Source organism: Anguilla anguilla, chromosome 15 (genome assembly GCF_013347855.1).
Source record: "Anguilla anguilla isolate fAngAng1 chromosome 15, fAngAng1.pri, whole genome shotgun sequence".
NCBI classification, from domain to species: domain Eukaryota; kingdom Metazoa; phylum Chordata; class Actinopteri; order Anguilliformes; family Anguillidae; genus Anguilla; species Anguilla anguilla.
In genome coordinates, this window is record NC_049215.1 from 35,853,810 (window position 1) to 35,880,444 (window position 26,635).

General features: G+C 43.9%; 1 protein-coding gene across 2 annotated transcripts in view; it reads right to left on the reverse strand.

Annotated features, from left to right (window-relative positions):
* Positions 1–26,348, reverse strand: part of LOC118213947 (dachshund homolog 1-like) — a 164,760-nt gene extending 138,412 nt beyond the window's left edge. The window contains exon 1 of one of the 2 annotated variants that reach the window (XM_035393225.1): positions 25,548–26,348. In XM_035393225.1, the coding sequence (XP_035249116.1) occupies positions 25,548–26,086 (539 nt within the window). In that variant the 5' untranslated portion in view covers positions 26,087–26,348. The remainder of the gene's footprint in view (positions 1–25,547) is intronic. The other variant, XM_035393226.1, reaches the window with a different exon arrangement.
* Positions 26,349–26,635: the final 287 nt, after the last annotated feature.

The window sequence follows — 26,635 nt, forward strand, 5'->3', positions numbered from 1 at the left end:
TAATTAATATCAACAAACGTGCAGTCCTCAACTGTCAAGTAGCTGTGAACAGCATCGTATTGACTGTATGCGGTTATGTTAAATTATGCACGTCATTGTGTATATGAGGATTTATTATACTACAACAGAATGAAGCCTAAAGGCAGGATGCTCGGCATGGAGGTGTAGTTGTATAGAACACACACAGCATGACAATCACTTTGTGTAGATAGCATATTAGCATGCGGCTGACATGTAGTACAGTACAGTACTCTCATTGGCTGTACGCAGGTATCTGACTAAATAACACTGAATAACTGGGCATGCAAGTGATAGCAACGTCCAACAGGTAAACACCAATGAGGAAGAACTAGAACTGACTGACTTCACCCCCCCCCCCACTCACTCACTCACTCACTCACACACTCACACACTCACACACTCACACACTCACACACTCTCACACTCTCACACTCTCACACTCTCACACTCTCACACTCTCACACTCTCACACTCTCACACTCTCACACACACACACACTCTCTTTTCCACTCTGTCACAGTTGTCCTCTTTTCCGTAACTACCACACAATGCTTCACCGAAACGCAGGCCCGTCCATTACTGTACTGTAATGTCTCCTCTTGTTCAGGGTGAATGTTTACAAAATGTCTGATCGCGATGAGATTTTCAGCGGGTGAAAGGTAAGAAGGCAGAAGACATGTTGTTCCCACTCGAGCGACCGCATCGTATCCAAGGCGTCAGAGTATTTGTTTTGACCCTCTTCACCCCTTCCCTCGAAAGGGAAATGGTTCAGGCCAATTTCCATCAGCCAATCGAAATGTCACATGCCCTCTCATTTGCATAAGAATGGAGGGAACAGAACCTAATGCAAGAGAAAACCACGGTGACCTGTTTTCTGCCCCAACTTAACTTACATGTGTAGGATTACCACATGATCACGAGAGATACGATCACAAGAGCTCTGAAGAAGATGGAGAAACTCCTCCTGATGATTTTTTCACCTATCAGGAGGAATCACACTTGAGAAACAAAATGGCATCTGCTGTAATTTACCCTTCAATGATAATTATAACTAGGGCCGCTATTTTTCCCTGGGGACGTTCTTGAAACTCAAATGTTAAAACCTACATGACTAACCATTAACTGACACTAACCATAAACTGACAAAGTCTGTGCTACAATATTTGATATCATACACTTCATTAAATCATTTCTTTTCCGTATTCTTGGTCATACAGAGCTTAAAAAAAAAAAAAGAGCCATCTCTAATCCTGTTTGTCCACTTTTGGATCTCAGATAAAAATCTTTATTATCAAGCGGGGGGGATTTCAAGGGACTGAATTTCAGCGCTTTAAGCAAGAAATTCTATCATCTTCAAAGGTAGAAGAGTAGTATGTCAATTCAAAATCAGAAATGTATCTTGAATCTTTATGCTCCTTAAAACACAATGCATCTCAACTGATTACAGAACATCAAAGGATCGTCGCTCATCGCTCAGAGCAATAAGGGTGGATTTTAATTGCGAAATGTAAAACCTCACGATTACAGACTCTGCGGTACTTAGAACCAGCCCAAACAGAAGCATAAAGAGCAGCATGCAAATTAGCAGCCAGTATTTAAAAAAGAGACGAGCAAGCAACTTAAAAAAAAGAAAAAAACGTATTAACAGAGCGCAAGCCTAATAATGGCCAAACAGACCCATTAGGAAAAAACACCAACATTAAACGTGGAATCTGCAAACAGGCCGGACCTCCTGCCTTCCTCTTATTGCGTTCGTACGCCCTGCAAGCCCTCAGCTCAGGTTTCTGTCTAAGAACCAGAAGCCCGTTCCGCACATGGCAACGGCACTTCCATCAGCCAGTTCTGCCATGTGCCATAGTACCATTTTGAGAAGCCATCAATATTTTACCACGATCAACTGCCAAGTTATAGTGTATCAGTAAAGCGAAGGGGGGGGTTGTGGGGGGGTTGTGGGTGGGATAGGGGGGTACGGTTGTTACAGTATCTTGCAAACTGGCTGCAATAGAGGAAGGAGCCAGTTAGCCAGAATTGGCTGTGCCTGTCTTGATAACAAGCTGACACTGAGAAGCTAATAAATTCATATGAACTTGGCACTGCAAACCAGCAAGTCTGCAGTGACAGTTCAAATGATTAAAAAAAACATTTTGTCCAGACATTACTTTTTTTTTTTTGGGGGGGACTTCCTGTCCTGCATTACAGAAATGTTTTTCTTATTTTTACAGCATTAAGATGAACATTGCACAGCACTATATCAGTAGCCAGCATTGAATAAGAACAAATGTAATCAAGAACAGCAATATTATAAATCATAAAGAGTAGTCTCCAAGAAAGGCTTACAACATTATTTGAAAAAATGACTTTTAAAAAATGGCCCCTCTCACAATCTGTTCACCCAACAAGCTGAATTCACACAAAAAAAGAAAAAGAATCCATCTTTGAACAATCGCGTAGTCCAGGCCGAGGTCCTGCATCTCAGATAAATACACCGAGGTGCCATTAATTAAAAGACCTGACGCACACAGAGAACATCTAACAGACACATCAGGAATTAAATTTGTATCTGCGAGGAAAGGAGCAGCCCGGAGGTCCCTGAGGGGATTAATGAAAAACACTTTCATGGATAACTCATCAAACGGCTCGCCAAGGAGAACAAGCGGGCCCAGGAAGCCAGCAGCAGGACGTCATGTGAGAGAGGGGGGACGTGTGACCTCTCATTTCATACTTTAATAAAACCTCACCCGGGCGTCCTTCATGCCTGCTCACTGCCTGGGGCCTCTTAAAAGCCAAACGGGAGTCAGCCCCAGTGAAATCTGGAACGTCCCCTTCCCCGTCCCCTCGTCCCCCCCGTCCCCCACACACACACGCGCACACACACACGCACGCGCACACACACACACACGGCACACACACACACATGCGCACACACGCGCGCACACACACACACACGCCACACACACACACACGCACACATGCATGGTCGCCTGTGTGTTTTGTAGCGCAGATTTACGTATGCTATCGAGAGGAAAGCGAGTCGTTAACCCACAGGTGCGCCGTACGCCTCATCAGGCCGCCGGCCGTCACTGAGGCCAGCGGCGTCTCCGACCTCGCTGGCGCAATCGGCAGCGAAACCCGCACTGAGCGAAATGAAGAAATGACTCGACGGCGCCTTGACCTTTGACCTTCCGTCCACCCGCGCGGTTACCATTGGTCAACAGACACGGGGGGGAAAAAAAAAACAGAGCGAGAAAACGCAAGTTTTTCTTGGAGTTTGTGCAACCTGTCTTTCTCCTTCTCAAGTTTTAAATAGCAGTGCCTCTGACTTCTGCAGTTCATTTATCCGACTTCCTCATTAAAAAAGGAACGGAAAGATTAATTTTATTACACTAACCCGAACTGACTCAATGTGCTTAAATTAATCACATCCTAAATAAAAATGCATGGTATTATTGGTACAGTAAATGATGGTGCATATAAATAAAAATATAGATTTAAGAAAAATACTGGCTGCTTTGTATGTAACATTGTAATATTATAATGTAAAGAATTTATAATTCTTATGACATTGGATTGTTAGCTAATGGTACAAAACAAAATGGCACTCAGAATGTTTCAATTAGAAACAGGGTATAGCAGCATTATTATTTAATTTAGACAATCACATAACAAAGTGAAATTAATCTTTAAAAAAACAGAGAAGTATTTATTGATCAAGTGTTTCGCAACTGTGAGGGAACTGCACTCTCACTCACACACAGAGACTGGCTGAAACCTAATTGTGTAAACGGCATGGGTGAAATCCTTTCATAATTTCCTGTGCAAAGAGAACCATTTGGCCAGTGGTGCAACAGTTAGACACACATCAGGGTACAAAGAGACAATCCTTAAATCCAAAAATTACCTCACTGATCACTCAGTGAGACACAACGCTTTAATTAGTTTTATTATTTCTCATTTATATGCCAGCAAATTGACGAGTTTGCCCGGTGAACGGTGGAGGGAAAGTTAAACAAACGTTGTCAGCACCTGCCTGTGTTTGATAGCAGGTTATCTGCCGCTCTCTTGATGTATAAAGCAAACTGTCACTGATGACAGGCTAAAAGCTAGTAGCTTCAGTTTGCTTAAATGGATATTAAGACCAAACACTTCCACTCCGCTCTGTATATTTGTTATCGCTGCGTACGATAACTTATCTGTAAACTATATTTACTTACTTTTAAACACAATACCCAGAGCAAGAACACTCAATTTGACAGTGCTGTTAAACCTTCAAGCTTCCATCTTCACCCATTGCTCAGAGTTTACCTGTCAGATCCTCTTATATTCTAATTTGGCACATCTGAAGGCAAAAGAAAGGCTCTCAGACAAATCCTTTTTTTTTTTTTTTTTTAATGATTTCTGTTATTTCATCATGGAAAGCTGCGTAGTAGCAGGATGATTGGCTAGAGTGAGCCTCCTAGAATTACCTGGACAAGGATGGAAGACTCATACAGAACCAGCACTGGTGCCCTGCAGCTGCAGAATGTTGCGCTTGTGTTTGCTGTTATGTGTCAAGGTGACAGAAATACAAGTCGTTTAAAAACGTGCTCAAAGTGAGGCTCCATGCACAGGGGGTAAGGAGGGAGCCGCAAACCCGCGCACCGCTTACTAATGCAGTCAAACCGCCATCGTCTTAGCGCCGCGCAGCCCAGATTGCGCTTTTCTGAGACACAACACCATCTCATTAAATTTCCCATTTGCCAGGATCAACCATTAAGGGAGGGAGAGAGAGAGAGAATGCGGGAGCTCAATAAAAGACTTCATTTTGGGCCTATCTGGTCCACTTGAAAGCACAACACAGCCTACACCTGTCCCCCCCGCCCCCCCACCACCTTGTTGAAACTTTACAGGGGGGGGGGGGCTGAAAGCAGGTGGTGTGTGGAGACAGCGGTGAAGACCCTTCTGAAGATGACAGCTGGCGTGAGGAGACTCAGACATCTGCAGTCCTGCACAGGCAGGGATGAAAACAGAGAGGCAGACATACGGCTCTAACACAGCACAGGGTTGCCAGCTTCAATCCCTCCAACCTCCAACCTGCAGCGCCTTCAACCCGCCAAACAGGGAGAAAACTGTCGTGGTCCGATAACAGTACGGTCTTCCGCGAAACATGGTCTGGTGCGGTCTGCAGCGGGATCGAGCGGCCAGAGAGCATTCTGGGCTTACAGCTGACGAGCTCTCTGGATGGTCTAACGCTTCCCACGACTGTTACTGCAGCAGAGGACGTGAGCTGTAGCAGCAATAGTTGTTATAGTAAATAGAGGAAGAAATTTATTTTGATGTTACCATTTTAGTGAAGAACTTTGTTGCAAATTAACAGCCAAAATTTTTTTTGTTCTGTGTTTTTCATGGGGGAGAAAAACAACTATCGGTTTCTTTCTTGAATGATGGAGCCCGGTTTGTCTCCAGCAAGGTTACTGGAGACTCATTCTAAACTTCTCCTGAGGGGGAGCGGAGAGAAACCGACTCCGACTCCGCGCAGATAAATCAGGGGCCCAGATCAAACGACCAATCAGAGGCGGAGACAAAAGATGCTGACGGGCGGGGAGCGGCGGGAGAAGGAGAGACGGACGGCGGAGACATCACAGGCGACGCCGCGGAGATCCTGTTCAAAAGGGCACAGTCCTGGTCTCCATCCAGACCTGGGGGGGGGGGGAACAGGTGATCCCTGAAGATTTTAACCGGGTGATTTAACCGCCCCGTTCGCCAGCGTTCCCCCCCCCCCCCCCCCCCCCCGCCCCCGGTCCGTCCTCAGACCGGCCCGGCTGAGGAACCTCGCGCTCTCGCCGTGTTCTATTAAGCGCTCCAGCGCAGGCGATAAATAAATATGTGAGATTCATAACCCTTTATCGCCCGCCCGGGTTCCCCCGGAGAACGGGAGGGGCGTCGGAACAAAGACCTCTTCTGGGACACGGGGCAGGAGACCCAGAGCAGAACCCACACACACACACACACGCACGCACGCACACGCACACACACACACACACACACACACACACACGCACGCACGCACACACACACACACACACACACCCACACACACTCACACACTCACACTCACACTCACACTCACACTCACACTCACACTCACACTCACACTCACACTCACACACACACACGCGCGCATACACACACACACACGCACACACAGACGCACAGACGCACACACACACACGCAGACGCACACACACACACGCACACAGACACACACACACACGTGGTGTAATCGCACTTCGCTTCACATGATAACTGTAAAGCGAGCAACACAGCGCTTTTATGAACGGTGTTCTCAGCCTATTAACGGCCTCCGGCGAATGAAATCGCTCACATGACCCAGAGTTCAAAACGTAACGCCTGGCACGTTTAATTATCTACAAAGTTAAATGGTGCGTTTGCATCGAAGGATAGGGAACTGTTCAGGATATTAACTCAGTTTTTCTGTCAAGTTGCTTTAAGAGAAGTTGACTGATTTTTAAGGGGTTAAAAATAATAATTTAGGGAAAAGTCTTGAAAGGGTATTGAGGTACTTATTTACACCAGTAAAACATCTTTCAAGCATTGAATGAAAAAAGGGATTCTGATTCACCAAAACTGTATTTAGCAGTTACAGCAGATTTTTTGTTTTTGCTTTCATTAGCAGATCACAAAATTGCCGTGTACAGTAATTTAAACAAGCAATACATTAATAGTTTATATAATTCAATATCACTTCCATATTTACATACATGCCTCACATTCCATGAACTATAGTTTGTGAACCATAAACCAGTTTCCAGTTGTAACCATCAATAGATTTCGTTCAAACGCCTGCCACACTCTCATTGCGGTTCAATGCTGAAACAAGTAATACAGTAAACACTTGGAAAGACCACACTAATCAATCAGTGGACGTTATAATTACATCTAATCGTCTGAACTTTTAAATGACTTAAAAACTCTGGCTAGCTGGATGACTGGGTGACAAGGCCGACTGAAAAAGTGATGCAATCCACAGCAACACTCAGAGTGAGAATTTACTCAAATTGAATTACAATAACAACGGCTATTATGGCAGCCCAGTTCCCTAATGGCTCTGGATTGGGGGTCAAGGCCACTTGCGGGCTCGTACCTGTGTTGTAATTTCCAGCCGCATTTCGCAGAGAAATAAAACCGTTCTGAAGGGTTTAGAGGAGATTAGAAGAGCACAAGGGCAGCGCTCACAAACGAGGAGAAACTCGAAACTCAACTCAAGACGGAAAAGTAGGGAGAAAATCAACAACTATGTTCCATCAACAAACACAGGAAATCCCAAATAGCTTTCTTCTCCCCCATTTTGTTTCTTCTTTTTTATGGATTTACCTTTGGAGCCTGTAATGGAGCAGAAACAGGAGGGCCCGGAGCCCAGGACAACACCCGCGACACATTTTCTCTCTCTCTCCCTCGACATTAAAGTCCTTCACAGAAATCAGAATTGAATAAATCACCCGGGAGCCTGACAGAGTTTATCTCCAGGGGTCGCTTTGACTCCACCGCGAGGCGCGGGTAGACAAAGCCCGGCCGATAAGATGTGAAATTAAATACAGTTATCACTGAGAAACAAAGCCGGGAATATGTCACACTGCGCCTTACTGTGGGGGGGGGGGGGGGATGCTACCACACTTTGAAGTGTTGGGAAGACGGGCCTGATTCATTTCTTTCAGTCGCATTTACACTCATTTAGGTCTTCAATGTGTCGCCCCCCCCCCCCCCCCCGCCCCCGCCCCCGCCCCTGCCCCTGCCAGCGAGGAAACGTTAAAGAGCAGAGGCTGAGGGTGACACCCCCTTTTACTGAAAAACACTCACATTTATCATTACGTCTCGATCAAAGATCCTCCACAATCATGTACAATTTCCCTTCATGCGCACGGCGCTCCTGACGTGAGCGATCGCCTGAGCCGAGCGAAGCGCTGCTCGCGGAGCCACACTCATCCTCCCGACCAGCTCACCCAGTCGCTCAGCACCTCTGAAGCCCCCACTTTAGAAGAACAGCGGACTGTTTTCACAACATAAATCTTTAAAAGATAGTCCTGATTTTTCTATTAAAAAAAAAAAATAGAATTATATATATGTACAGTATGTATATCCATATATATACATATACACACACACACACACACACATACAGACAAACACACACACATACAGACACACACACACACATACAGACACACACACACACACACACACAGACTGTATTGTGTTTCCTGAGACTGGGGCCTGAGTGTGCATACCTAAACCAAAAAAGGTTCAAGGCAAAATAATCTTATTTTCTCCATTAAGGCTGCTAATCTTAAAATAAGAGCGTAAAAGGTTATTTTACGAACTTTAAGGAAAGAAATGTGGGGCAGCCCAAGAGTTTGTTTTTTTAAAGAGGAAACATCTTTGTAAGAAAACAATCTCGAGATAAGATGAAAATTCCTACTTTATAGAAAAATGGGAGCCATGTGAAGAAAAAACAAATCCACGCACACAGCGAGCACTGCAATTCAAGATGAACGATCACGCAACAAAAAATATTTGCTTATGAGTTTTTTTATTTATTTGAGAAGCGCAACCAATGGTTTAGTGAAGGGGGCTGGGTTTAGTGAAGGGGGCTGGGTTAGGTTTAGTGAAGGGGGCTGGGTTTAGTGAAGGGGGCTGGGTTTAGTGAAGGGGGCTGGGTTTAGTGAAGGGGGCTGGGTTTAGTGAAGGGGGTGGGTTTAGTGAAGGGGGTGGGTTTAGTGAAGGGGGCTGGGTTTAGTGAAGGGGGCTGGGTTTAGTGAAGGGGGCTGGGTTCAGTGAAGGGGGCTGGGTTTAGTGAAGGGGGCTGGGTTAGTGAAGGGGGCTGGGTTTAGTGAAGGGGGCTGGGTTTAGTGAAGGGGGCTGGGTTCGGTCTTTGTTCCTTTGCTTTTATTAATTACAGAGCGGGGGCCAGACGGCCGGGGGCATCGGTGGGAACGGGGTGACCCCCGGGGCAGTAATAAGCCCTTGAGCTTCGGGCCACAGTGCTGACCGCTCTCTCTCTCTCTCTCTGCGTTCTCTCTCTCTCTCTGCACGTTCTCTCTCTCTCTCTCTCTCTCTCTCTCTCTCCGCCTCTTCTACTGATGCCTTCCTGCTGTGACAGCACGGCGGGATAGCTGTCAGCGCCACGGCCCGGCGCGATATCTGCCATGCTGTGCCCGTCCCGCGCCCGTCCCACACCCGCCCCAAACCCGTCCCGCACCCGCCCCAAACCGGCCCCAAACCCGTCCCGCACCCACGCTGCTGAAAGGGGCTGCTCTCAAATGGCATTCCAGCAGCTCGACCCTGGCCCAAAAGCTCACACCTTCTGGGGTAAGGCCGAAAACCATCACATACACACAAACACAGGAACGCGCGCACACACACACACCACACATGTACACACAAACACAGGTACACACACACACACACACCGCACATGTACACACAAACACAGGTACGCACACACACACCACACATGTACACACAAACACAGGAACACGCACACACACACACACCACACATGTACACACAAACACAGGTACGCACACACACACACCACACATGTACACACAAACACAGGTACGCACACACACACACTACACATGTAGATACAAACACACACACACAAACACCACACACGTACACACATACACTTGTACACATACATAAACACACACACACACACACACACATAAACACACACACACACAGGGCAAAGCCCCTCTTTAGAGTGTGGTGTCACTGAAAATACTTTCAGATTATCTGGCATGTGGCTGCAAGAATAGCAAGTGACACAACCAAAAAATACCTCTCTTTATCATGCGCCCATTACATAAGGCACTAATATACCCTGAGAGCCATTCCAGTGAGCAGATATAGCACTCCAGCAATACCAGCCATGGTGATGATGATGCCAAATGGAAGTCGTGACGATGAAGGCTAACTTCGCTCACCATTTCCTACCATTAATCCCCACTGCGAACACAAGGGGCACAAACAACCTTCATCCGCGTAACCAGATCTCACTGTACAGCATTGACTAACGCGTCTCCCTTCTGCCATTTCAAAGAGCACTAGGATAAGGCAACAAAAAACTACAAAGCCTTTCTTGTCTTGTATCACAAACTTTAGTCTCAGTTCCAGGAAACAGTGAAACACAAAGACCTTTCTTTTCTGAAAAAGAAAGAGAAAATAACAACCATTGTGTTTACAGAAAGCATGGCGAAGGTGACTCTTTTTATTTTCTTTGCCCTCGGTGGAGGTATGAGAGCGCAGAGGCGCGTGGTCCCTTCTCTCTGTGAGCAGCCGGTTTTGCACCCGCACCTCGCGCCGGCTCTCCTGTCTGACCCAGTTACGCTGAGACACCGCGCGGCTCAACAGCGAGGCGCCATTTCACTGACGCAACAAAAAAATCAACAAATATCTAAAACAAAGTAACCCGGGAATAAAAACACAGGCGCATGCTGCGGATGGCTCTGGTCCAGTTTACACAACGCACAGCACCCTAACTGTGGATGAACTAAGTAGTCCAGGCAATGGTGACAGGCCCCGGGTCCTCGTCCAACACCGACGTCGCCAGCATGTTCTCACACAGACAGACCTGAAAATAGATCTGGTGTTCTCACTCTTGCAGCAGAGGTTTTAAAGTTAGGGTCAGGATCAAGTGATATACTGCACACACCCTTTGGAATGGAGCACGTCATAAATGTACAAACAGCAGCTGACTGTCATCTCCAGACAACAGGCTGGCATGGTCCTCACAATGCGTGGGAAACCAGCACCGAAGCACAACACAGGACATTTCATCAAACATGGCGCGCAGGCATTGCATTTCCACGGCTCCACATATCTGCCATGCTAAATAAAACCATTCACTAAGCTCAGCTTCCCTCCAATAACACAGGCTGAAGGTTATCATCACAAAATGTATTTGTGATACCAGACCTCTACCAGCTGAACGTTTCTACACAGAAAGTTAGCTTGCTACGCACGTGAACAAAGCATTCGCTATGAATCAGTAAATTAACATTTGCAAAAATCATTCCAGTGAAAATAAGGTGATAGCAGACTATCTGGGAGATATTACCCCCTACAAACTTAGACAAGCATTTTTTCAAATCAGAAGGAAATGGCTTGTAAATGCAGGTAATTTCCAAGCACAGCTTAATTTAAACAGGGTACCGAGCTAGAATCAGAAACTGCTTAGCTCCTGCAGCTGGTCAGAGAAAGCTGAACATAGTTTTCATGCAACAATGAATTTTGAGTATGTAAAGGGAACACTAAAGGGAACTCTAGTTGGTTGAGTGTCCATTTTTCGGGGAAGTGATGGAGAACTTTAAATTTAAATGCTTTAAATGTCAATCTGACTCATCCTAAAGCCTATACAAATGATGGATGGTCTGCATTTTAATGATCTGCAACGAAGACTGGACTTCTCTACATCAGAACATGAAAATAATATGTTTGTCTCTGTCTATACAATTTGTAAATTCTTCTGAAACAATGCTGAACTGCATTTTGCCTTATTTTACAGCAATCTACTCTGTCTTCACCCTGTCATAAAAATCAGCCGCAAATTTACTTTGGTTAGAAACCAAATCATGTTAGAACAGAACTTAAAAGACAAATTAAAATATTACAGTAGTTAGACAGCCATAAATCAGCTAAAACTAGCTTGTTGGTTTATTTAATGTATTGAAACAGTATCAGCCTGCCAAATATGAAGTCACTTATAGTTATTACAGACCTTATATGCAGGGTTGAGTGCAGCTTACCAGAATGATATATAGATACTGTAGTTAGCTGCCAGTCCTGTAAAAAGCCTGGATGATAGCATGCTATGGCAGCAGTTCACTGCAGCAAAGGCAGTTGCTATCATACACTACGATGCTGCTTTTTAACCGAAACAGAGAGTACGTTTTAGAATGTGTTACAGTTAGTTATAAATATTATTCCACAATATTAGCAATGCTATTCGTTTTTGGTTAGTACTAGTGGAATAGCTGGGTATTTTTACACACAACAAAAGACAAAAGTTGCTTTAATGTTATCTTCTGTTGCTTCAGATAACATTGTATTTGCATCCTAATTGCCTGTTCAGTTCTAACTGGACTTGATGTTCACTTGGTCTTGTAATCCACTAAATGTATGGTATGTTTCAATGAGCTAAATACGATGAAGAAATGGATACCTACTCAAATTATCTCATCTAGAGTATTTAGTATAGTTTGAAGTACCTGGGGTTAGTAAGTAAAGTAAGTGAAATTCAAAATAAAAAATCTGAAGTCAGTAAATATTGCATTTCCTGAGTGGGAATTGTTCACATTCCTTTTTAAAGAAGTCCTCCTGTAGTATTTTTTATTTGTTTGTTTATGCATAGAGGTGGAAAGCACAGCGGGGAACAGATAGAGAAGTGAGCACAGCTGAGGAAGTGCCCTGGTTGGGATTGGACCACGCCCATGTAGTGGACTGTGTCAAGCTCCTCCAAGAACCTTGTCCAAAAAAATGGCCGCCATCAGCCAATCAGAATTCAGTACTTCTTAAATGAATTTAATGAGGTCCAATCATCTTGGAATTTGGTAGCGGTGTACTACTGATAACCATGTACTAGCATACAAAACAAGATGAGAATTGGCCAATAGGGGGCACTATATTAATTCAACAAACTTTTGAGCATTTCAACAAGATTATTTCTGGCTCTGTTATTGACTTTCGATGACAGGCCGTTATCACTTCAATCACACCATTATATCTCTTCACTCTGCAACACAACAGAGACGTTCTCAGAAATTCAGAATTATTTTTGTCCTGGTCTCTTAAGTTATCGTTCAAAGGAAGGAAGCTGCCCACCCTCAATCCGCGAGACAGGCGATGAAATGCAAGAGGGATATTAGCTCTTTAAATATGCACCAAGCGTAGGATTTGATCCTTCTCTGCCTGCAAGATACTTGTTTCCCCTTGAATTACTTATTCTTTTTAATAGCAACCTTGGGAGAACTGCTTTGCAACAGCTACACTTAACACCTTGTACTCAGACAAAAATGGTTTTGATATGCTGGTGTCATTTAATCATCCCATTTTCTACCAAGCTGCACACAACAATTTTGCAGGATATTAACTTCCAGCTAAACCCCCGCTTGAATCATTTGATGTTCCACTCAGCCGTCAGTCCCAGGAGTCGCTGCGACTTCCTTCCAACCGTAATGAGCTTCACTAAGCAGAATAAAAAAGTTAATAGAAAGGTAATATCAAAAATGTATGAATCATGAAATATTAGCCGCCATTACGGAGTTTTGCGAAAATCGCCCCGGCAGAGTGACTTTAAAAAATGAGTCCATCGGCCACAAACTGTCACAGATGAGATTGGAATAGCCGATGGCACTTTAACAGAACATGCATCGCATGCATGTTAACAACAAGCCATTGTTCGTACCACAGATGTGACGTGATGTTAAAAAAATAAATCATTGAACAAAATTTAGGAAAACATGAGGAAAAAGCAGGTAAACATGTACAAAAACAGCAATGGATAATGTCAAAAAGCCACATTTAGCCACTATTCCATCTCTCAGAACACGTGCGTGTGAACATACGTAGTTTAATGGAGTAGAAAAGTCAGCATTGCATGACGTAATAAAAAAGGAAAACACGGATTCTACGCAATGTAATACTACGTAAAAATAAATGTTCGTGTGTCAAAGCAATTCAGAATCTAATTTACAGAGGCATGCATTCTCAGATCTTTAAATCCGTATCTAGGGCAAGGAATCGGCTATATTGTCACAGGCAGGGGTGTATACAATGCAATGAGAGGTAAAGCCGTCCTTCGAAAAAACCATTTTTGTTCAATTACAAAGAACTAGGTCATCCTCTCATAATTGTCAATCATGCAATAAATCTCTCTTTGGCACAAATGAACACCGCAGTGCGAGGAATGAAACACAGCTTACTGGCGTGCCATGTCAGCTCGACTTAATTCATCCCCCCTTTCAGAAAAGCCAATTCGCCAAGCAAAGTTTAAGGACGTCGCGGATAAATCACTTTCCTAAGTGAAAGTCAGAGGTGGACGGCGTTACAGGACACCCAGCCGTTTTTAAACAGGTGTCTGTTTTATTCTACAGTCAACATGCTTCACATTCTATTTGCTGCAGTCAAGTGAATCGGCCAGGGAGCGGGCGTCGCAGATAAAATGTCCACAGATGCATTCCATACATACACACCAGCCCAACGAGCGGAACTGGAGAATACTTTAGTACACTGTGCTCTGGAAGTCTGAAGTCTGGAAGAACATGATAGCCCACACAAGGCTAAGATTTATACATACTCCTCTAATTATTAATGATATGTGTTACTTAAAAAAAATAATAATAATAATTAAAAAAAGAAATTATTTAGAAACCAAGTTATTTTTTTGTATTTTAACATTTCATATAAACATGCTATTTCACACAATGATAATAATAATAATAATAATAGTTGTGTAAGTCTGGATAAGATTTTCTGCTAAATGCCTGAAATTTTACAAGAACACCCGGACACCCGATGCGACTGCAGGACAGCGATCCCACATATTTCATGACATTCGCAGACGTTACGCACGCCGTTTCGGCCTTTGTCCCCGGGACTACAATGCGGCGCTTTCTCTCTGTACCGCACCGTTCCGTGGCAGGTGCCCAGGTGCCCAGGTGCCCAGGTGCCGTCGCCACCACCGCCGGTTTACAAATAGCTCATTGAGCAGAGAGAGGGGAGAGAGGGGAGAGAGCGGGGAGAGAGCGAAGAGAGAGTGGAGAGAGCGGAGAGAGAGGGGAGAGAGGGGAGAGAGCGGGGAGAGAGAGTGGAGAGAGGGGAGAGAGCGGGGAGAGTGGGGAGAGAGAGTGGAGAGAGGGGAGAGAGTGGAGAGAGGGGAGAGAGGGGAGAGAGAGGGAAGAGAGGGGAGAGAGGGGAGAGAGAAGGGAGAGAGCGGGGAGAGAGTGGAGAGAGAGTGGAGAGAGGGGAGAGAGTGGAGAGAGGGGAGAGAGGGGAGAGAGAGGGAAGAGAGGGGAGAGAGGGGAGAGAGAAGGGAGAGAGCGGGGAGAGAGTGGAGAGAGAGCGGAGAGAGAGCGGGGAGAGAGGGGAGAGAGAGCGGGGAGAGAGTGGAGAGAGAGTGGAGAGAGAGTGGAGAGAGAGCGGAGAGAGAGCGGGGAGAGAGTGGAGAGAGAGTGGAGAGAGTGGAGAGAGCGGGGACGCACCGGTGCGGCTCCAGCGGACGAGCGTGGTGTCACGTCTCTCAGGGGCAAACTGTCAGCCTTTAAAAGGAAAGTAATAATAGCGGGAGGCCGCAGCTTTGCGATGTCAGAGGCCCCTGGTTCTGAAAAACACCAGCGGAGCCCGTGACATTTGAGTCAGGAGAAACTGAGTCCAACCGTCAAATAAAGGGCCTGGAGTTGAGTTACCTGAACGGGCTTCATGTACTGCAGAGCATCAAAAACAAAACAAACAACAACAAAAAAAAACACAAAAGAAGAGAGTCATACCGTCGCAGGCAGAAAACGTGCTCTCTTACGCGCTACGCAAGTGCGATTCACAACACCCAGATAGGCCTGCTTCTCGAAAATACCAAGTGTGCAATGAGGAAGATTTTACAAGCAGGAGCAGCTTTCATGTTGGCTGCAATTTTCATCCAATCGCAAACATTTTTGTAACTTCACTCATAAGTGATTTGATTCATCAGGAATGATGTCAGGATCATCTGCACTTTCCAAATAACCCAACCAGTCTACCTTCCCAGAGAAAGATGTCGCAGGGAACAGCAGATTCATAGTTCCACATCTGTCCCATACCCTGGTTCTGCTCTTCATACACCCCCACTACACACTCCTGCTGTTTTTCCACCAAAAGGTTCCGATGAAGGTACACCCGAAATCTTTGGTGGAGCGCCCCCTTCAGGTGGCCACAGATCCAGCTGCTCTCAGGCTCTCAACGTTCTCCTGGACCATGCCATACAAGCCCCCCCCCCCTCCCCCCCTCAAATGGGGTATGCTTTCCCTGGCCCAAGACAGACTGACTGCGCCACCTCTGGTTCGGAGGACTCCAACTGCCAAACTGAGGGCCTCAGCTTCTGGAAGTGGGCAGGGCTCACCTCCTGAGACAGTCCCACCCCGTACCTTTCCCCTGGCCAGGAACACCTGAAGTCCTACGGACACACTGGTTGAGACCACCAACGTAGCCCGGTGTGACAGTTAACTGACACCATACAAGGTAGCTCAGGGGTGATTGTGATACGCATGGTGCTTATGTTTGCAAATGTCCCTTTTACAGTGGCACATCTACAATGTGTCTTATAGGCAAGTTTCCTACGTAGCTCTACGTAGTATTCTATTACAATATGAAAATGTGACATGGAGATGTTCAATGCATTAAGTCCACTTTCTGTTTTTGTTTTTTTTTTGGTGGAATATAGCTTATGAATGGATTAAATTGATACTAGCAGTCACAAGCACAACAGGTTTTCAGCAATAATAATATTTCATTTTAAGCTTGAGAAGTGGAATAAATGTTATCCTAATAAGTGACCTTCTTGGCCACATGGGCCAATTAAATGTGAGCAGCGAAGTCAACAGGGAAACCTCTGCAGCCAGTTAACCAGTCAGTGGACTGTTGGTACTTTATTGAGCAGAAAATAGATTGTGTTTCATAATGCATGCTATGAAAAATTCTTTATACTTCCAGTAACTACCACGGTAATTATCATGGTAATTACCAATATTCCCATCACCAACATCATCATCATCATCATCATCACCATCATCATCACAGTACGTGTTCGTTGTGTGTGAATTGATTTGATTGTGAGGTTAAAAATAAGAAAGGGGTTTCTTTCATCAGAAACATTTAAAAGATTTTTGTAACAAATGTCCATATATTTTAACATTTGCACACATAAATAATATTAATTCAATTTACACCCCAGGCCATCATGCTAAAATGATTTCTACTACATTTTAGTAAAAAAGAGTATACTTTTGGTTTTTGAGTAACGCACAACTGTTACTCATATTGAACCATGTAAAGCATAATCAGCTATGGTCCCAAACACATAAATGCAGCAGTAATGTCCAATCAGCCTCCAGGGAGATCTTTCAACGTAGCAATCAGCAATGTTTGGGCAAATCTGTGTTTGTGTAGGATAATGCACACAATCAGACCGTACAGACGTCGCTGCAGAGAGGCGAGGTAATCGGAGTTGTGACTGTCAGACAGTGTCAGGTAAGCAGAAGGTAGGAGCACTGATATTAATGTGTGAGCCTCTCAGGTGTCTTTATCTATGGGGAGGGGGTCACCTGCCAGTTATGCAGACACCAATCAGGACTTTAACACATATCTTATAAAACTCTTGAAGAGAGATACATATATACACAAACATATGCACATGAATCTAGCAGAATTATGAATGTCTTTCTTTAAAAAAAAGGCCATAAATGAAGGCCAGCACTATTGGCAGCTTTTGGAAACTGGGGAGTCGATGCAGCATCACAACACTGCCAGGAAGAGCTCGCGTGATTGGACAGGACAAGTCCACGCCGACCGCTCAGAGCTCGCGGCTGTGAAACGATCGACCCCATCATCCCGTCGTCCGGCGCTCATGTTACACGCCTTCATCCGGATCAGGCCTCAATGCATGAGAGCAGCTTTGCATTCGTAGATCTGGCTCGGCGGTAAAGATTCCATCTTGGGCAGAGATGGAATCTTTTGCCACTCGTGGTGATTCTGGCGTAAGTGGCCGTCTGCCTACCACTGAGTAGCAAAGCAGCTGCCCAAACATAAGTTTTTTAGCAAAACAGGAACAGCTAATAATCAAATGCTTCTCCCAGCTGAACTCTGGGAAGTCGTTTCAGCGACTCCAGGCTTCATTTTCCAGCTATGAAAGGGCAATTACTGACCTTTCAATTTCCCTCTAATGGACGAGTATCATTCTTAAACTCTGGCTCTGCTCACTGTCACAAATGGTCGGCTCCATGCAAGAAAGTATATCCCTACACCACTTATTCAGCCAAAAATAAAGAACAAAAATGTTTCTGACACCTTTTTGTTTCCCAGGTGAAAATCAAAGATTCAGTTCAATGTCATTTGCGTCATTTACACAAAAGCTACTGCAGAAAAATTTGGAAAAACACGCTTTTTAATAAACCGAGTTTGACCCAGCAACTTCCACATTGCCAGCATACCGCTCATTGTTTACGCTGTGGAGGATTAATCTCTGATAGCCTTCGCCGAAAATTAAAATGGAGGAAAAACAAGTACAGGAAATGTCTGGATTCCCATTTGAGACTGGCTCCCTGATGCATTTGCTCTGTCAGAGCCAAAGCCAAACGAAGGGGGGGAAATTAACTCCTGATACAGCGACGCTGAATTAGACAGCGAGAGAAAAAAAAAAAACACTTTTTAAGGATTCCAGCCTTGTCATTTTCAATTTTCTGCTCTTTGGACATGCTTGTATTCAGATTCCCCAACATCTACTCGGCATATCAATCCTAATTAGACAATCTGGGGCCGGGAAGGATGGAAGCGGGGTTATTTGCATAATTTAATCATAAATACTCAGTGATACATATTTCCAAATGCATTTGTACAATTATCTTTTCATCCTTGGGGCAAAAGTATTAATATGATTAGGCAATAATTCTTTAAAAAAATAAAAAAAGGAAGAAAAAAGAAGAAACCAGCAACCACTCTTTTTAAACTGCAGCTTAGGGCTATATGAAAAATTAATTAATTTCTGAAGAAAATCAATTTCTCTACGTGACCATATTAGACAGTGCCTGGGTAAGGCCTGGATTCCTTCTCCAATCAGGAAATCTCATCTGTTCCGTCTAACTTCTGTCAGTAGTGTTTAACATCCTCGCACCAGCACCAGCCACTTCTGCCATCGCCCCTAAATATGCTGTAATGTGAAGAGCTGGTGTCTAAAGAAACGCCAATTTTGTGTAGAGCCAAGCTCTAAAAGAGAGTGGCCTCCCAAACGCACTGCATTCTGGGTAGGAAATTCATCCAAAATTCCACCACGTCTCCCCTTCCCTTTTCCCCAACACCACTCTAATCACTTGAGATTGTTCTGAAATAGTGGTCCAAAATCATTTTATACCTTCAACCCTAAACTTTGCTTACAGAACAACACTTCTCAATGTTTTAGTTTTAATGTCTTTATCATTTAATGTCATTATCAGCCTGTGTGTGTAACATATTGCTCCTATTTTCATCTCGTAATTTTCACTAAACATTCCCTAAAACGGTCATGGTGTGCAAACTGTCATCGGCATAACAGCTATCTGTCTCACAGTCAAGCTATTTAAAATAAGAAAGTAACAACACCGTTCTCAGCAGTGCATCCAACCAATAAGAACATGCAAAACTACAACTGCATTTCATCCAACCAATAAGAACATGCAAAGCTGTACAACTGTACTTCAGACAACCAATAAGAACATGCAAATAAGAGCCCATTGATTTTTTAAAAATAAAACTACAGGCATATTAGCCATGCAAGTCTACATTTTCAAACAAATGTAAACCAAGTGTACTGAACTGCTGTATTAAGACAATCCAACTTAAATAACGAATATGGATTAAGAAAGATACTCTCTTTTTAAATCTCTTTTTTTTATTTTGTGATTACACAAGTGTACCAACTGTAATATTCAAAAAATATTTCCAGCATTTGTAGGGCAGGTTCAAATTAAATCTTCTTCCAATAACAGAGCAGCATTGTTGCGATTTCTATATTAATGCCATGTCTACAAATCAATTATCACTCTCCATTATATGTCGTCACAAGACGTTTTCTGGCACATGTTCAATGCACAGCAGCTCAGAACACAGGTGGCTAATTCCGTTTGAAAACAGCGCTCCTTTGACTGTTAATTAGTGCAGAAATCGCATTTATGATTTGAAACTAATCCCTTATTTTGACCAATCAACAGAAGTACTGTCGATCACGAGATGCGAGGCTGCGATGTTCGTTTGTCTGAAAGCGTCTGAATGAAATTCTGATTTTTAACAAGCCTAATTTCTCATGCGCCTTCCCTCTCTCTCTTTTATCCTGATCAGGCATCTGTCACTCTGTTTTTTGAAGTTATTATCACTCTGGTTCCCTCTTGGATGCGGTTGCTGGGTGACAGGGTATCTTAGCACCCACTCTGACTAGGAAAGATTTGAATCAGATCCAGAGATTTCCCATGAGTACCTGTAAACACATTCAGACCTTGTAGAAAACAAATAAATTGCAAGAGCTCAACAGACAGAGAAGGGGGGAAAACAAAGTGCATTTGAGAATATTTAACTCATACTGGGCGCTAAGAAAAATAAACAGCATAAACTGTAACTGTGTGCGTCAATACACCCCCCGTGCACGCACGCACGCACGCACGCACGCACGCACGCACGCACGCACGCACACACACCTGAAAATTGTAATTCAAGAAAAATTCAGTAAAACTAACAAGGAATATTTTTCAATTTAGTCACAGCACGTTAATCTATGCCACTGGAATTTGACTGTAGCAATAACCATTAACACTTGATTTAAAAAAAAAAAATGGAATTAAAAATAAACCCACTAAGGGGGAAGGGGGCGGGGGGGGTTGGGGGAGACAGGTACAGTAACGCCCAGTTACAGATTCACATCCACACACTTCAGGGACGTGTCTCTCCAGGCACAATTAAACCTTCAGAGGTAGCCAAGGAGCGTCCGTTAGCATACGACACACACATTCTGGGTCTCGCGCGTGGGGAAGACGGCTTCGCAAAGACCAGAGAGAGAGAGGGAGAGGGAGAGGGAGACCGCAACAATATCACTGCGCTGGTCCCCTGTTTTAATAACCTCTCCTCGGAGTTCAAAGGTCACGGAGCAGGGGGAAAAAACATCTCTGTCTCACAGGCTGAAAATGAAAAGGAGAGCAGGGAGCTGAAGAGCGGGCGCGGCCGGTGTCATAACTCCGGAGAAAGCGCGGAGAAAGCACGGCCCGGTATCTGCAGCGGGCCAGGAGCCGGACATTAATCTCACGTGAGAGACCCTCCGACAGAGCAGGCCGAGGCGCGCGCGCACTCCCGCAGAAAAGCACTTATCTCACAAGTGCGCGTCGCAGGGAATTCTGGGGTGGGGGGGGTGGGGCTGGGGGGCTGGGGGGGACGGACTGCACGTAAAGCATGTTGTTCCAACAGCACAATATCACCGTGAAATAAAAATAATTGCATTGTTCTCGTTACAATATGCGATGTGGAAACAATGCCTTCCTGCGATACAGCGAATCGTATACGAGCCCCGATAAGCTTCATTGTGACCGAACAATCAGGGTTAATACGTCTGGCAAAATAACCGCTCGTTACAAAGCGGTCTGAAACTCTGAACGTGTAAATATGAATATTGCATAATCAAACACACAAAGGACAAAAATCTCTAGAAAGATAGAAAAAGCATTCTCAATCTGAAATGAATAGCAACCAACAGAACCAACATTACAGCAAATGATTTTTTTTTTTTTTTTTAATGAATTAACCACCATCATTTTTATTACATTTTTTTCTACCAAACAACTAAAACAATTGAGAAGTTGTTCCTCGGTGCAGCATGTAATTGTATAGATAGATAATAACTTCACACACTAGTGTTACCTTTATGCATGTAACACTATTACATCGTCATGTACATTAACAAAAGCAGGTTTTTTTCCCTCCCCCTGGTGTTACTGCAAATGTCCACTTGGTGCCTCTTCCTTAATTCAGATAATGTAATCTGACAAATGGACACAGGCCACAGTGAAAGTGATTGATTTCAGTGCAAAGCCCCCACAACCAGGTGCTTTCAGGGACAATTACAGGCCTCTGTGCAGCGGTAATGACCCCCCTGCCATCATTAACCAACACGTAGCACCACGCCGCGCGTCCACGCCAACAGCAGTCCACGTAGCACCACGCCGCGCGTCCACGCCAACAGCAGCCTACGTAGCACCACGCTACGCGTCCACGCCAACAGCGGCCCAGTCTTATTCACAAACACGCAGGTTAAAAACTCACGACGCCCCCCCTGTGTGTCGTCTGGACCCCTTAAGACAATGTGACAGAGAAGCACTTACTAATGAGGCACGGTCTAGACTTCAGGTTTCCTTTCGTAAATACGTTCTTAACTTTTTAACCGTGTCAAGCATATCAGTGAAAGTGCCATTATGATACAACGTGTAAAAGGCTAGGGCATATCAGTTACTTCAACTTTGTGTGCGTGTGTGTTTGTTTTTGTGTGTGTATGTTTAAACAATTTGATTTTGTCTTTAATACACTGATATAGCCATTTTGGATGATCAATAATTTTAAGTTTACAGCGTGCACATTTTTCATCATATAATGTCCACGGTATATCTGCCAAATTTGTAATACTGTACAGTGATTCAAATCACCATCCAAATGATTTCAATCTCAAATGCAGGTTTTATTTAAACCTGTTGGGTAATTTTGTATGGTCCTTACATACATTTGTTTTTATTCATGGGAAACACATGTTCTGCTTTCAAACTGCATGATAAATCAATAGTTTATGGTCAAATCATAGCCAGTTCAAAATATTCACAACACACGCTAATCAAGGAATTGGCACAATTGTGAACTGAAAACGAGAGCTCTCTCTATCTCTCTCTCTCTCTGAGGCATAAACAAAAACTGACATCAAAGCTTAAGCTACTAACGTTTACACAGAATAAAATACCGAACAGTTTTAGGCGTACAGAGATCAAATGTCTGAGAATCTAATTTCACCGCTACAGATGATGTCATTTAACGGTCATTTATTAACGAGTGACGATGCCAGACCGCGCCTGAGCCCAAGAAGAAATCCACAGGAAGAAAACAGTGAGGGGAAAAACAGCCATCATGTACAGCTATCCCACACACGCAGCATACTTCCACTGATTACAAACACACCTATTCTGTGCATGAGGCAGGGGTCAGAGTCACAGAGCAGTGCCTGAAGCTGAAAAGTGCAGACAAAATTAAATATTAGCATTTGCTGTATGGAGGAAACAACAAGCCAGCTGTTGCCCCAGTATTCAGGCAACTTCTCCTGAATGAGATGGAAATGATACACAAGACAACGGCTTGGACAGAAGTGACAGAACATGCCATGTTGGATGAGTGTACTTTAGTTACATAGCAAAGGAACACTTGTGTGAGCTAATTTTTTACCTAAATATATATATATATATTTTTTTTTTTTTTTTTTACTAAATTATATCAATGGTGTGACATGGTTGAGTTATCAATGATTTATTTTATTTTTTGTCATACAAATCGATTTGATAAAACTGTACACTTGAAAAATGAAGTATCGTATATCTCCCCAATGAATTTGTTATGGAAGGCTCAAGTAGTTTGTTTTATTTTTTATTTTTTTAAATTAGAATAGTTATAGTGGCCACACTCATTCCTGAACTGGTTTAGCTATTTGATATGTCAATAAATTGATTCATTAAAGTGTCAGTAGCAGTTATCCCATTAAACAATACGGCACGTGACTTTTTTTGTAATACTGTGGTGGTATTCATGAAAATCCGACCTACAACTGAAAGAAGCGCGTAATTCTGAGTCTGGTGTTTTTCATAATACATATAAACGAGGCCGTACAATTAACGAGATTCGAATCATCTAAAGTTGCTGAAAATGAATGTTGCCAAGGCCACGTCGTACTAAGCGCGGAAGAAATTTGTTTAATGAGCCCTGAAACCTGCAGTGGGTGTTAAAAAACGTTAAGTATAAAAAAACAGGGCAGTATCACTGTATCAGCAGGTGTAATGCGCGTGTAGCCCCCTTTCAAAGTGCTATCATAAACAACTACACAATTCGTTATCGATAACCTATCGAAAAGGCCGGAAACGGTTGCACTTACCTGCTAAACTGAACGCATAAATAACTACGCATCAGGTAGCATTCCTTAGTCTGTATTCACTAATATCACGAGAGGTGATTTATTATATTTTCCGATGTAACCCAAGACAAAACTAGGTTCAGCTTAGCACGCAACTCTCCTTGTGTACAAATAAATCAGACCGTCGAGAAACTGTAGGTTAACTAAGCTCACTAGGATATTTTATTACTTGCGCTTGTTATTTTATTAAAAGCGTGGTATATATATATACTGTAATACCATATTGATTAAACAGCTGATAAATGGATACGTTAAATTTTATGTAAATACGCATTCGCTACCTCTCCTGCTTGAAAAATGGACATTTGGACTACTTTGGTATTATGTATTCGTCTTAACATTCATCTGGTGGGTTTTGCTGTTCTTCTGCGAATATAGGATAGCCGAAATTCAAATACTTGCTCTGCTACACCTGCTAGTACGAAAAATCATTAAATGGCCTACTTTCAAAGGAACACAACGCACGAGGTTCAATTAAAAGACAACACCGTTAGGGTTAGCCTAGACGCTGCTTTAACATTCTGGTTAAGACTTAAGGACTTGTTCTGGGTGTGGAAAAAATGCACAGAAAACTGACAGTCGGAATCTGGAAGTCCGGGCTTAGAGTCACCACAGTCGGGTGCTTCATTTTAGGACGTTGACTATAAAGCCTATTAAATGGCCTGGCGCGTGCAATACAGCCAAGGCGAGAAGCTTGCTTGCGAAACACATCATTGTTACAGCTGGACACTTCACGTGGAGCAAGACTCCTCTTCCCTCTTTGTCAAATTTTCAATTACGTGGTCGAGCTACAAAATAAAAAATAAAAAAAAACTTTAAAAAAAATAAAACTAATTATGACACTATTGTGTGTATGTTAAACATATAGAACTACACATACAACAAATGACTAGCCTTTAACTTGGCTACAACGCGACCGCGTAAACAGAAGCCAGGGCATGAGCGTATTTTTTCTACTCAGCTGATTTTAGGACGGTTTATCTTTAGTAACATGCATTCAAAATACCCTTTCTTGTTTATTTGTCGATCCTAGTCTTGTTTATAGCCAATATTTTTAACGAAGGATTCCACACGTGAGCCTCAGCCCAAGTAATTGAGATGAACGTGTTTGGTGACAAGTGTGTATGTGCGTGCGCGCTCGCGCGTGTGTGTGTGTGTATGTGTGTTACTTAGTGCAAATATGCCCTACTAGCCTGCAATGACAAAGTAACAAGCACAGCCTGTGGTCAGCCGTGTTATCGAGTTTACCAACTAGGCTACTTTGAAAACTCCGAGGAAGCTTTGCATGTTAGCGTGTAAACATCACACCGTGGTTTCACAGATTCAAAGTAAATGGCAAAAGAACATGTGGCATTTACTAACGTGAACTTAGTGGGTAGTTAATTAAAAAAAAGTACCATCTTTAATTTAGAACGCCCTGAAATCGTTTGATGAATCTGGGCCAGTAGCTCGCCTCTCCGACTCAAACGGGTGGAGTGACAGCTTGTCTATACTGATATATTTTTTTATTTTAAAAAATCGTACACAAACTTCTCTTATTCAAGCTTACCTTGCATTGGTGCAGTCATTATACAGAGTCTCGAAGTCCTTCCGCGAGATGAGTTTGCATCGGTTGACTCCCGGCTGGATGGCGCCGAGCCCTCGCAGGATACGGACCTGCTCCACATTGCACACCACCGGCGTGATCTCCAGTCTCTTCAGCTTGGTGTACACGGTGTGCAGTCCGCCGACCAAGTGCTTCAGAAAGAGGTCGAATGCCTGGGGAAGACAGATGAGCTCGCAGCCGTCCACGGTGAACGAGGCGACCTTAGCGCCCCGCAATTCTACCATTTTACACTCATTATTCTGCGGTGTGTTTTCGACCGGAGACGGAGTCGAGTACACGGGTTTGCTGGGAAGCGTGCCGGCTGGGATTCCCGGACTGCTGGTGGTAATCAGCTCCGATCGGAACAGGCTCTGCCCAGAAGGTGCTATTGACGGAGACGGAGACGAGGCGGTCGAGGGCGAGGAGGTTGTAGCGGTAGAAGTTGGGATCGGAGGTGGATGAACCAACGGGGTTGGGGGGATCAAAGCAGCCGGTACGGCCATGGTCACCAGTGAGAATAAGTTCAAAGTATAAAAAAAACAGAGTATAAAAGTGTTCGTAGAAATCAAGACGAGAAATCCGAGCGGGCGAGCTCTTCCAGTTGTATTTGTTTCGCAATCAAAAGAGTTTCTGAAAGAGATGGGGTATGCGATATTTAGGCTCTGCGCTGTAGTACATTGATCAAAGATTGAGCGAGAATGACAGGAAGAAAAGGATCCGAAAAGTGAAGCTCGCTCTGTGGACGAATTGTTGTTGTCACAAGGTACAGAGAGGGAGGAGCCAGAGGACTGCGAGCCTTTGAAATACTCACCGCAGACAATTCGGCGTGATGCGCAAGTTCAAAGTGTACTGGGCGAAACAAAAGAAACGTGGGAACACTATCTTTTTAAATAACTCCTAAAACTTTTTTGAACGGTCACAGTCTGTAGTAAGGAACACTATCATTACACAGTACGAATGCGCAATTTGTTTGTGTGCGGTTTCCTGCAGAAAACGAAGCTTTCAAGTAACTTGCTCTTTTGAACATAATAGCCTTATGAACACGACTGAAT